The sequence below is a fragment of the Rhinolophus sinicus genome, linkage group LG02, assembly GCF_036562045.2.
Source record: "Rhinolophus sinicus isolate RSC01 linkage group LG02, ASM3656204v1, whole genome shotgun sequence".
NCBI classification, from domain to species: domain Eukaryota; kingdom Metazoa; phylum Chordata; class Mammalia; order Chiroptera; family Rhinolophidae; genus Rhinolophus; species Rhinolophus sinicus.
This window is the reverse complement of record NC_133752.1, coordinates 8,810,466-8,824,567: the sequence shown is the minus strand read 5'-3', so window position 1 is coordinate 8,824,567 and position 14,102 is coordinate 8,810,466. Positions and strand designations below refer to the sequence as shown.

Below are 14,102 nucleotides of genomic sequence, written 5' to 3'. Positions count from 1 at the left end.
AATAGAGCAGCCACTCTATTAGGGTAGATTGCCTACCAGTGTGATGGCACGATTTTTATTTAATATGCAAGGATGAAAAAGTACCTTCAAAACAAAAGAAGTAAGTCCAGGACTGAACTCTCTTGAACATCTCTTTAATCAGAATCACTGACTGATCAGACATATTTCTCCAACGAACTTAGAATGGAGCTATAAGTACACTTATTACTTGAAAATATTCTGACTCAATTAACAAGTTTGTCCTGTTCTCATACAGGATGAATAAACTTAAACAATCAATTATAACCTAGTACCCTACATGTCTCTGTAAATTAATTTCTAGACATGATATATTACCTTAAAATAAAGTTCACTGCAATTTTGTTTCTTTTAAAAATTGGTATGGCTGGGTATAGGTGTAGAGCGGGCAGAGTCAATCTTTTCAAGGAGGAGGGGTCAGCAAAATTTTTCTGTAAAGGGTCAGACAGTAAATATTTCAGACTTTGCAGGCCATACATTCTGTGTTGCAACGACTCAACTCTGCCATCCTTGTAGCTTCAAGTCCACTAGGCAAAAAGTAAATGAATGTGTTCCAATAAAACTTTGTTTACAAAAACAGAAGGTTTGGCCTGTGGGTCATAGTTTGCTGAACATTTTTGTTTTGTTTTGTTTTGTTTTTCATGCTTTGGAGATTTTGCCCATTCTCCGATAGTCATTAAAAGTATTTATCAAAGATGAAGGATTTTAGCCTTGATTTCATCATAAAAGTGTTTGTTAGTGGTGACATTATGGGGTATACACTTACGCTGGCTACTTCACAAGATTGTTTAGAAGTCACATGAATTCAATTTAATTTTATCAAATCAGAAAATCCTGGGTCAACTTTAAATTAATACATAGTATACTCTATCAATAGCTCCTTTTTTATTATAGCACATAAACATGAATGGTTATACAGTCTGAATAAGTCCAAACTCTCTAGTTGAACTTCCATAATTTCACTCCCTTTATTTCTCCTATCTTACTCCATTTGTAATCTATTAACTCAAACTTTGGGTTTACCCACTAGAAAAGATTGCTTTGCAGTTCATACCATTAACTAAAAAAGGTTCTTTATTTCTATTATTTAAAATATTGTATATATTTTTATTCCTTCTGGAGCACAACAGCCCTTTAGTCCTTTATTAAAAGAGACAGATTGCAATATAGAAACATTTTAAGTTGAGAGCCAGAGCTTAAGCTATACTTCACATCTCCCTTTAGAACCCCCATCCTGCTCCAAGCCCAGACCAATATGTTCACTCTCAGAATGAGATGTTAGACAGACAATAAATACAAAAGATAGTTTTCAATCTATTAAAGTCAGCTGCCCTTGTGGAGTCTTCTGTCTTCCTAACCCTGGTCCCTAGGCTGCTCTCAAGTAGACAAAGTATGTATGGCTAGAGAAATATGTAGGAGTAGGAGCAGGTTCTGACTGAAAAGCAGGAAAAGATTTCTTTGCTCTTTCTTAATTACTTCCAGTATAATTCAGTGATTCTGTTCCTGGATTTAAAGGTGAGTTAGAAAGAATCAAAAATAGTTCTTCCTAAACTGGACTACAAACTCAAAAAAATAACACAGTTTGTCCTTGTGAAAATAGCACTGTTTGTCCACCAGTGCTGGTAAAGAGCCACGTCTTATTTTTGGCAAAAATTATATCAACTCAATGTGGCACATCCCACATGAACAATAGATTTGATATGTATGAGATTTTTCATTTCTTTTAGAAAAGAAAAAATTGACTAAATAAATGAATAAACGCAGTTCCTTTGATGGACCAAATCTAAAGCATGAAGCCCGAACAAAGGGGACCCCTTGGTGGTTAAAAGGTATCAGTCTGATACTCTTTTCTCAGTTGCTAGTAACAATCTTTAGAATGTTATTTAGCTTCAGTTTTCTAAGTCTTGAGTTTCTATATCTCTAATTTTTTTAGTTAGAAAATGAAATAATCATATTCAGTCAATCATATTTGAAGAAACCAGATTCCAAAAATGAAGTTAAATTCAGACAATGTAAAATACAAAACTGGAACTACTTAAGAATATAAAATACTAGTTTCTGTCATCAGTGGTGGTAAATGCTTTTGCTTGTTTGTTTTCTAAGTACATGCACTCATTATTTGATAAAAAGAAACTGAAGCACTTGTACACATATAGAAAATTTATCGAAAGACACTATTATTATTGTCTGTCCTCCATGGCTCAAGGGAGGTTTTAGGGGTCAAGGAAAATCCTTTCTATTTAGTTGGCCACTTATAACAACTATATAAATATCATGATTATTGCTCACTTAGAGAATAAAGTTACTTTTGCTTCTTTTCATCCCATCTACTTTCCTCCCTCTCAAATTCTGCACATGAAAAGGAAGGCAAAGTTTAAGCCACAGAAAATGTCAGCTGCTTTCCTAGGAAGTTTAATAGTCCAGCAACACACAGTCCTAGCTTTTTCCTTAAGATAATAAGAACTCTGAGGGGAAAACTGTCATGGGGCAGAGAGAGAGAAAGAGAAAGAGGAGGGAGTAGGGAAAAAGGATTATATCCTTACAAGACAGATATTAGCAACATTATTTCTACATATCAGTGTTAACAATAATCTATTTGGTATTTGTTATTTTCAACTGGGTCAAACACAAAACGAATAAACTAGTTGTAAATTATATACTATAGATAAGACAGTTATAGATTTAGAGAGCTGAAAATCATATCGCATGTCACCTTCACTAATATTTATTAAACATAATTCTTAAGCAAATTATAAATGACAGCTTTATTTTAGAAGATATAAAAATAACAAAAAATAGTTAAAAACTGGACAGTTTAAAAGGGGTTTTATTAAATAACCATATTAGTATGAAAATGTACTTTAAAAGTTAAGAGATTTAGGATTAAAAACTGACAAGTGCTCAAATCAAAATACAATTCTTCTGTGAGTTTTCAGACATTGCATAAGAAATCTGTGATAATTAGACACTGATCAGTAAAACCCAATTAGAAACAGTTATACCATAGCAAACAAAAGTGAATTACCTCGTCTTCGCCCATAACTCCTTGCTGCATGTAAACAAAGGACAAATTGTAAAATGTCAGAACTAAAAATAAGCCCACATATACAAATATTTGTGATATGAAATGCTATGTGGGCATCTGAAAATTAGTGCTACTTTGTTTTCAGAGCTATGACAATGTCACCATACAACATCTGCATATTTTATCATTTACAAAGCACTTTCATTATCGATATCATCTGAACTACATAAAAACAAATTAACAGGAAAATATACAATTTATTCTCATTCATGTTAAAATTCATGAATAAATATTTATTTCATCAGATCAGGATAGGAATGTAACACTTTACAGTTAAATAACATCACAAATAATTTTTCCAATGAATGGGAACAACTTGAATTAAATCCTTATTTTTCTACTTATTATAAAGAGTGATGCAGCATACATAGTCCAACAAATAGCTATTCAGATCCAATTCACATTATACCAAGCCCTGCATGAAAAACATACCAGAAGACAAAGTAAAGAAATTAATCCATATTCAAACTTGCTTAGTTGAAGAAATGATTAATGATATATTTTAGCTAATAATGCTTTCTATTCTTTTAGTACATTTTTAACAGCTATCTAAGGGTTTATATCTCTACCTCTGGGTAAGAGGGATTCAGATACAAATCATTATTAGTATCATCATAGAATAGTACATGTTAAATATTGTAGAAGTAGAAAGGCATTTCAATCTATGTTACTAGCAGTTTACATAACTCCTTATGAACAAAAAAATACTGCAATTTATTTTTCATAAGAAACTACCAGTTGAATAAAATTCAAATTTGTTTTTAAATAACTCCTCCCCCCAAATCTGAGTATACAGTGACTACTTTTACCCTGGAATTAATATATAAAACCAAAGCAGTAAACCAAAATATGACTGTTAAAATTCAGATCCTATTTCATGTTTGTAGGTTTTTAGAGCTTGGAAAATTTAAATATTGAATAAATCTCAAATCAAAATAGGTATTAAAAGTCAGAAATGTCTCCCTGAAAGTATAAAACTTAAGATCAAAATAAAACATTTCACATCATTAAATACATTCTATTACTGAAGTTTTACAAAATGTATTTTAAATTTTATGCTAAAGCTTTAATATAAAAGCATGTGTCTGCAAGGTGAGAATATAGTATTAATTCCCCTGTAATAATAATTAAAAAAAGGATAAACGAACGGGTCAATTTTTAGTCATTAACACTTCAAGAAATAAGTCAATAACTATAATGCTTAGATCAGTCTTTTATACAAAATAATTTCATTTGCAACTCTGTCATTCTACTGTTTATATTTAGCTATAAAATCTACAGCAGACTTAACCTGTTCACAAACGCCAATTACCTCAAGGCTCTACAGATTTATGTGAACTGCATAGCTTATATACATATGTGTATGCATATATATATATATATATATATATATATATATATATATATATATATATTTAGTGTGTGTGTGTTGTGTGTGTGTGTGTGTAATCTACATAGAGCTTACCTGACCTATATATTAGTTTAGGGTGAGGGTAGGGATGGAATTGTCATTAAGAATTTTGTTGTCTAGGTCTTTTAAGACTTATAAAGGCCTTTAAAAAAAAACAAACAAAAACAGGGTCTTAAAGAGATGGGACATCACCTGTGGAGAATCAGACCAATAAAATAGGAATTTTAATATAGCTATCAAGTACAACCTATAGAAGAGTGAATTCCCTGAAGTTTTTAATGTTGTATTAAGCCTGGAAATGGTCAATAGGCCCTCAAACACTTCACAGTACAACTCTCTGGAGTTGGGCTTCCTGCTTATGCCTACGCACGGTCTAATAATATTAATTCAGTACAAATTTGCTTTGGGACATCTCATTCATGGCTGTAGAGGTTCAAACATTTATAAGGCAAATGAAACTATTTTCATTAAGTTTAAAGACAAATTATGAATTATGATGAAGTCATAATGCGGCACATAATTCTTGACCTACTGAGAAAAATTAGTAACATTATAACCAGTTTATGTTCTTAGCTGTTAGGTTCTTAGCTGAGGCTACTTAATACTAAAATCATGAAAACAAATATGAATGTTCACAGCATCATAGATTTCATTTCATTCCTAATAACACAATTATTTAGAAAATTTCTCCAATTGTCTCATACCTGAGGGATTTTAGAATCCTGTAAAGAGATATTCCACTTATTTTTTTAGACAACTTATAGCTTCCAAGTTTCTCCATCACCAAAAATAGAACTGACTGCAAATGAAGCTAAACCACGTGAAACACTTCCTCTTCCCTGTCATGGAAATAACCAATCTGCTTCCATCATGCTAACCAATGGTGTATGAACTCACTTCCCTCCGAATATTTTTATGTGAATTTCTGGGGTATGCTTCTACAACTTTAAAACCCTAGTAAGAAAAAAAATCATTAAATGAGTACTATTTTTGTTTTTAAAAAGTGTTCTTTAAACAATACGTCCCTCCAAACTCATTTAGAATATGATTTAGAAAAAAGTGAACAATTTTTTAATAAAATCTGTATTTAGAATATAAAATTTCAGGTGTATTTCATAACGTATTCCAAAAAATACCTCACACAAAAGTGAGGAATTGGCTATTTAGCATACACATGCAATTATATATATTATGTGTGTGTGTGTATGCATGTTAAAATATATATATCATATATTTATATACATATCTTTTCTTTTTTTTAATAAAGATAGGAAGGCTGTGAGAAATGGCTGAAGACCTCTCCTATACAAGTGGCTTTACAATTTGGTCCTGGGTTACTAATAATATTATTAGGTTCTAGCCCATAGCCACAAAAAAGAAATAGAATAATTCTAATATTCTCCTTTGTATTGGCTCTTCACTCAGTTGTGGTGCCAGAATTACTGCAGATGGAGGAAGGGACAGATAAACAGCAAGTCAGCTGGAAATACAGGTTAAAGTTCTCTTGGTGTGAAACCAAATAAATTCTTATTTCTTATTCTAAAAACTTGAGCCAAAAGCCAGGAGAGAAATATACCCATTCCCCTACACCATTATAATCCTTTTCAAGATCCCAAATACATCTGTTATACACTCCCCTCATTTCCATCAGCATGAAAAAAGAACTGAAAATATACTCAAGTTTCCTATTTTCATGACTTAATATAGCATATTAAGAAAATCTGCCTTCAGAAATACCATTTCATTTCTGAGTAAATATTCTCAATTAAAAGAACACATAACTTCTCTGTTCTCAAAAGTATACCAAGCTCTTGATTACAAACATGGCTGTATGTGGTTAATAACTACAAATTTAAAATTCAAGCTAGCTTGCTAATACCATCCCCCCAATCTTCTGCTCTATCTGTTCTCCTTTTGAAAAACCACATGTACTGATAAAAATGTAAGCTATATTCCTTGGGAGAAAGGAAAGGGGAGTACAACATAAATCCAAATAGAAAGAAATACTTGAATGATACATCATTTTGTATTGCTCCTCACTACTATGAAAAACAGAGGGTTCTTTTTGTTTTGTTTTGTTTTCAACTACTGATAATAAAAAGTGTAAGATTTATACACTTAGAAATACAAACATTCAAGCTGTCATTCTAACTTCAGATAGTACCTTTCATTTTCAGACAATTTACCCTTTCCTATATAATGTGACTTTCCTAAAGTGCTTCTTCTGAATGTTAAATTTGGACTCTTCCACAATATCTGAATTATAATTGGAAACAGTGGCAGTCTCCACCAGTCAATTCAACTTTATTTCCATGTGATTTGAGGAATGTTGTCTGTTCAGAAGTAGGAGCTGTATATAGTTGTATTTCTATGGCATTTTTTGTTGTGTAAATTTTTCTAATCTATACAACTTCATGCGACGACATGGGTGTGGGATTATACCTCTTTTTCTATCTCTGACTTAACAGAGGCTCAAAGTTAAAGATTTGCCAGAGGTACTTCATAGTTTTATCCAGTTTGACCAACTTCCTGACCTTTATCCCATTCTCTGTTTATCCTTTATTTAAAAGAATATTTAAAAGTTTAACCATAACGCTAATTAACTAGGAAGATAAGATCATAAAACCTTTACAATGTTTGTCCTATCTGTATAACAACTATACTAATATTTATATATTACTTTTCATTAAATGGACTGTAACATCATAGATTTCTGCCAGTTCTGTATTTTCTAAGGAATGACGTTAAATAGTAATAGTCATACATTTATTTTAATGTGTATTTGTGCACCATCAAAAGTCATCCGGGGTAACACAAGGGGCAAGCACTCCACTTTAAGAAACTGCTTTTATTGATCCCAAATTTGTCCTTATAGAGTTTCTTCCAAAAAGTTCTGGTTTGGCTCTTTCTGCAATAACACAAAACAAGCTTCCTTTGTTCACTATATATCAATTCTGTCTTCTCTAATTTTATATAATCCAAAGTAAATAGATCAAATTCCTTCATGTATTCACAGGACATGATTTTTACTTTCAAAGACATTTTTGTCACTGCTAATCATCACCCACTGTCACAGATAACTTTTACTTTCAGAAACTGTTCTAAACCCTTATTTTACATGAATGAATCATTCACTTCTCACAACAAACCCCCTGAGGTAGACAGCATGCTCTCTCTCTCTCTTTTAAAGAATCTGAGTCAAAGTGAAGTTAGGTAAGCAGCCCAAGGTCACACAGCTAGAAATAGCAAACCTGAGTTTAAACTCAGATAACAATGTTATATATAGATGATGTATTACAGAATTGTTCACCTGAAATCCATGTAACTTTACTAACAATTGTCACCCCAATAAACTTTAATTAAAAAAAAAACAAACTCAGATAATCTGGCTTCAGAGTCTGCAGTACCAACAACTATGAACTACTGCTAAGCTGCCACAAAAAATACTAATGTATATTTTTTTTACTAAATATTGATTTTCAAAGTCAATAATACTAGCTATGCTTATTGGCTAAGTAATACAATTTATTTAATCAACTGCCTAATAGTAAGTTAAATCTGTGACATACTAAAAATGTAATGATTTAAAGGCAGGTCTATGTATGGAGATGCTACAACTGCTTTAATCAGTCAAAATATTTAATAATAATTTAGGATAGGAAGAGGCTTGGTATTAACATCACTTAATTCCCATATTTCTCAGGGAGACAATATACTAAGAATACAGTTGAAGTACAGCAGTTAAAAAGTAGCTCAAAAAAAATTTCCCCTTACTTTTTAGTGCCCTTTGTCTACATCTCTCTTCAATAAACCTTGATGTCTACAAAAATTGTTTAAATCTTTCATATTCAAATACTTCTTTGTCCTATAAATATAACCAATTTTCTGATTCTTGCTTGCCTTCTTAACCAATGATCTCAAATGAGCAAAAGATTTTTTTTCTCTTTGGATCAAATTGTCTCTACTGACTTAAACACATTTGAATATCCTAGTTTCATTATCTTTTATCTCCCCCATCCCTTACCAGAGAAAGTTCAGAAATTTCCAGGACAGCTTACTATACTGAATATGTATCATGGCCTTAAGGGGCAGACTGTGAAGAAGGCTCACATAATAAAAAACCAGATTTGTCCACAAGATACAACTCTTTCCTGAAATAAAATATGCTTGTGTCTACTATGTGATGAAACACTTTCAGTCAAATATCTAGATTATTTATAAGGGATTTAAGCAACTGATGAAATCAATTAGTTTAATAATATTTAATTGTAGAAGTTGGAAAAAACAGTGCAGCCACTAAACTCTGTGCTCACACATAACTGACATCCTATTGTGATTACAGTATACTTCTGAATTATCCTAGGTTATTATGCATTTAGCAATCTAAGAATATCTGTGAATGATCTAACAGATTATCTCAGAGTACTTTCCTTCAGATGGATTTTAACTGAATATGAGAAACACTGGTAAATTCAAAATTTTCAACTGAATTGCTTTTTATAGAATTTAAAATAGAAATGTGAATGATCCTTATTTACCACAGAGGATGTTTCAAAAGATAACTATTTAAGGAAGAATCAATATATTAATAATTTAATGTTACCTAAACCTATTATTATTTTATAATTCAAGACACAAGAATAAAAATTATGATCTATTTTCAGTTTTGCAAACTTAATTCTAACAATATAATTTTTAGTCATAGATTTAGTTTAGAGATCACCTACTCAAATAACATGGTTTTTTAATTTTGTGATAGAAAAAATGTTGAATGAAGTCCTGGAACATAATTTCTAGTAACTTTTTGGTGAAAGTCTATGTAAATATCGTGATTCACTGAATTCATAAACTTGGCCTGTTGGACTGCTGGGAGGTCTAGCGTGGACATGGCTTCTGCCTAGAGTGCACAGTCTGGCCCCAGTGTTAGTATCTTGACAATTCTACTTCTAACCATCCTTAACGATCTTCACTAATAGACAACCCAGTACTTAGACTAGGCTGCTATGTGGTGGGCAACTCAATGCATAACAGTCAAACACTGAATGAACCAATCACCTCATGTGCAAGGTTATACTTTTGCTTTTTCAGTTTTCTCTTATTTCAAAATCTTATCCAAGTTACAATCTCCCAGATAGCCCAGACTTATTACCATCTTTTTGTTACTACAGTGTTCACTTAATATTAGTTCACAGGGTGTAGCTTTACATTGGCCTTTTTCAACCTCTGTTCCCCAACTTCATTGTCATCTTTTTTCAACAAAGCTTTTGTTGAAATAGAAGAGTCAAGTTATTCTAATGATATAATTATGTATTTTAAAGTACATACTATATTATTATTTCTTCCTACTTTCGGCTCATCACCCACCCTCTGATTTAAAAATACCTTCGTGAAGGATATTTTAATCCTCCACGTCTACTCCCACAGTCATGGATGTGTTAAGTACTGTGACTCTGAATACAATGTTTATCCAACAGAGAGAATGTTGTAATGAACTTCACATCGTAAACTTTCTAGTTACAATAAATTAAGTTACTGTGACCAATGTTTGCAGAATCACCATTACTTCAGAATCAATATTACTTAGTTGAACATAAATAAGCACAAGTGCTAAACTAAGTTAACACGTTTTATACACTTTGCAAACAATACCTCATTTAATTCTCATAATAAACCTTGAGATTTTATTCCCATTTCACAGATGGGAAACTAAAGCTCACAGATGTTACTTGACCAAGGTCATACTATAAACTGGAAAGCCAATATTCAAACTCAGGATTGTCTCCAAAGTCTCACTGAATTAAATTATACTATCACAAAAACACTTCAACTGCTTTGCCAACCAGAATACACTCAAACTCCCAATTCTGCTTTCTTTACAGGAAGAGCTGTAGCTTTATTTTTATACTTATAAAATGACCACCAGGTATATGGGGAAGGTTTATAGTCAATCATCCTTATTTATATAAATCAATTGAAAAACTAGAATGTTTTATGCAACTTACCATTTAACATCAACAGATTGTCAGTTCCTGGATGTGGATAGCTCAATCGACCTTTAAAAAGACAAGAAAGTAAAGTTTGAAGATTATTGTGCTATTTAAAAATTGAAAAAAGGGAAGGGGCATAAGGAGGAAATTATTGAGCATAGCATATTTCTTAAGAACTAAACAGGTAATGTTTAACTCAAAGTATATTAACTAAAATTATCTTTGCAAATTGGAAACAAAAACAGTCAACCTTAGTTCCTAGATCGTAACAGCACAATGTGATTTGGGAGCTATACGTACAGAACAAAGCCTACTTGCCTGAAATGTAGAAACAACTTAGGTATTCTAGTCTTTCAAACTTAATATAGGATGTTCAAATTAATATTTTCACAGTTGTTCATAATGTTTTCTACAGATCTCTTTCCAAAATTAAATTTAAAGGAAAGGAATTTCTAGTCCTAAATAAAAAAGCAATCAAAATATTTTTAAAAAGCAGCAAAAACTCATACGACTTGCCATTTTAATTCAATGTCATTTTATATAGTTGTATTTAAATAAAGAAGTTTAATGAAAACACCTTAAAAGTATTACTACAAATGTTATTGGAATTTTAACTTGTTCAAAGTTTATAAATAATATAAAAATATATAAAAAATGAAAATGTTAAAGCTTAAGAGCATAGTAGCATAAGTATTTCCTTTGAGTCATTCTTCATTTAAGAATTGTGTATGTATTAATTGCAGAAAGGACAACAGTACAATAATATACTGCTGTGGAAAAGGGAAAAAAGGTATGCACAGACATATTACGGTTTATCCACCATTTTTATACTGTAACACTTCTTTGACTAAATTCCAACAGCAAGGATAATCATTGTTTTTAGTCTATTAAAATACAAGATTTTTCTCTCTGATAGACTATTTGAAAGGTACATTAAAATCCATTTAGAAATCTAAAAATTAAATGTCTGTGAGATTGCATTTTAGCAACATTCAGCACAGTCCCTTTAAAAAGACACAATGATAGCAAGTAATGTATTGCCACCTGAAATATCTGAACGGCTATGACATGATTAGTAAGGAGAACAGACTAACTGTATCTACCTTTACCACCGCCGCAAGTACTCTATACTTTTATTATATCCAAATGTCCCATAAAGACAGAGATTGTTTGTTAGATTTCGATTTAATTATGAAATTAAAGAATTTGATCATCTACCAATGTAAGAGCAAGTGGCAAAGATAATCCAATTTTGACATTAAAATAAATACATATATATTAGATAGATATAAAACTATACCTATACATACACACACTTCATTGGAGCTCTAATTTTACTATAGCACATTTTCTTTTTAGACTCCAGAGTTAAAATAAATGTTACTGTCCTTCAAAGGACAATTTACCACTTCTTTACTCCCGAATTTCATGCAGTATGATATTAGTTAACTAAATGATCTCTTACAATAAAGTTGTCATACTATAAAAACCTAGAAATACGTTTATTGTGGTATCTTAGTATGGAGCGAGATATAGGAGAGCATGCACAGAGCATACAAGATACATAAGTTAGGAAGCAGAGCTTTCCTAAACTGTATTTCAATAGCATGGTGCATTATTTTGTCTGAAGTTATCATAGCTTATTTTTGAAATATGTCTATTTTTAAACATCTTGTTACAGATGACCAAACTTAGAGAACAATATAAGGCCAATAAAAAAATTACTGTTATTTCTAACTTGAGATTGAAAATAAAAACTCCTGTAAAAGTGGCAACCTGTCAGGATAACAAGTTCACTAATTTCTGCATACTGACAGTGTGTGGGAGGCTGAGATATGAGTGAGATACAGTCTCTGCTTATGATGCTGTAGTGAAGACAGACACAAACATACAATTTCAATACAACCTGCCAAATATGGAAAGAGCTATGTACATTCTGCTATATAAAAAACACAAAGGAGTAGCTAACCAAGTCCAGGGATTCAGGCAAGACTTCCTAGAAAAGTAAACTGAGCAAAAGTCTTAAGCCTTGCTGTACTTCAAGAAACACTCAATTTTCAATTGCCATGTAATTATTCTCTAACAGATTCACTGTTCACTTTATTTATCCCAAAAAACAGGTAACAAGATCATTTCATGGTTAATAGTCTTTTGACTTTCTGTCTCTGAAGGGACTTAAAAGGCACACCATATGCGGAAAGTTCAAAAAACAGATACCTATTTGCTAAAGGATATATATTTGCACATAAGTTCTAAAATATAGATCTACAAACTGGAAAATATCTCAATATAACTGATAAAATACTCCAAAATAAAATAAACAAATTTAGACTATTTTAAAATTATCCAGCTACTTTTCCTCTACTACAGTGAAACTATCAATACATCTTTACAAGTTAACTTTTACTTAGGATAGTATACTTTACTTAGGATAGTATTAAGACTACTCTCACTAAGGAACTGCCAGTTGATAATAACAAACATTTGAGGGCTTACTATGTGCCAGGAACTTTTCTAAGTTCTTTACAACCAATTATTTAACCCTCACAACAATCCAATGAATTAGTTACTATCATATCACCTTCCCATTTGAAGATGAAGATGCTGTGCCACAAAAAGTGAAACAACTTGCCCACAGATAGCTATGGCAGGACTCGGACCCAGGCAGTTTGGCTCCACACTCTTAATCACTATCGTACAATGACTTCCTAGTTGATAACATAATACAGAGAAAGGTGTATAGTTAGGGGGCAAATTCAGCCATTAAAAAAAGTCACAGAATTATTCTATAGTATATTAGATAACTTATGCTTTAATACAGAAAAAAATACATTGCTGTGAAATCAACTTCTCCCTGTTGTCCAAAAGGCCTGTGATGCAGAGACTTGTGGTTGTACAACAACACCTGTTCCTGTTAACAATAGAACTCCCAAATGCTAGACAGGCACAGGGCTGTACAGAGTAAAAAAAAAAAAATTTTTTTAGCCATCCTTGTGGTTACATGTGCCCATGTGTGTAAGATCTGGCCAATGAGATGTAAAGCAAAATTACTGTGCAGTTTCTGGGATATATCCTTTAAAAGGAAAGATCTTCTTTTTCTTTACCTTTTTCTTGCTTGCTGGAATTCAGATGAGATGTCTAAACTGAAGCAGCCATTTTATGATCATAAGGCAGAAGTTAGGTGTTAAGGATAGCAGAACAAGACAGAAGGAGCCTAGATCCATGAAAATCACCATAACACTTCTAAGAGTGCTATGTTTGTATAAGAGAAGTAAACTTCTATTTTGTTTAAGACACTTAGGAGTTTTTTGTTGCCCCAGAAGAACCTAACCTTACAAATAGTCCTTTAGTAATAAATTTTGGCAAATTGCTTATGTATTATTGTGAAAACATCACAAAGTACAATAATTTTATGACAGTTTTAATGTATCTATAAGTAATGGGTATATGTTACCTCTTGGCACTTTTTTTACATTAAGATATTATAAAATTTAAAATAATTTTGAAAAAATATATTTATTCTTAGGTGTCAGTAAATAACAGTATCTTAAAATTATCTCATTAGTCATTGTAATTTTAATAGTAATTTGTACTATACGTA

At 31.6% G+C, this 14,102-nt stretch overlaps 1 protein-coding gene across 1 annotated transcript in view; it reads right to left on the bottom strand.

Moving 5' to 3' along the window:
• Nucleotides 1-14,102, bottom strand: part of CPEB2 (cytoplasmic polyadenylation element binding protein 2) — a 63,053-nt gene that overhangs the window by 22,150 nt on the left and 26,801 nt on the right. Inside the window, 2 exon segments of the mRNA XM_074321496.1 lie at nt 3,044-3,067; nt 10,517-10,567. Coding sequence (XP_074177597.1) covers nt 3,044-3,067; nt 10,517-10,567 — 75 coding nt within the window.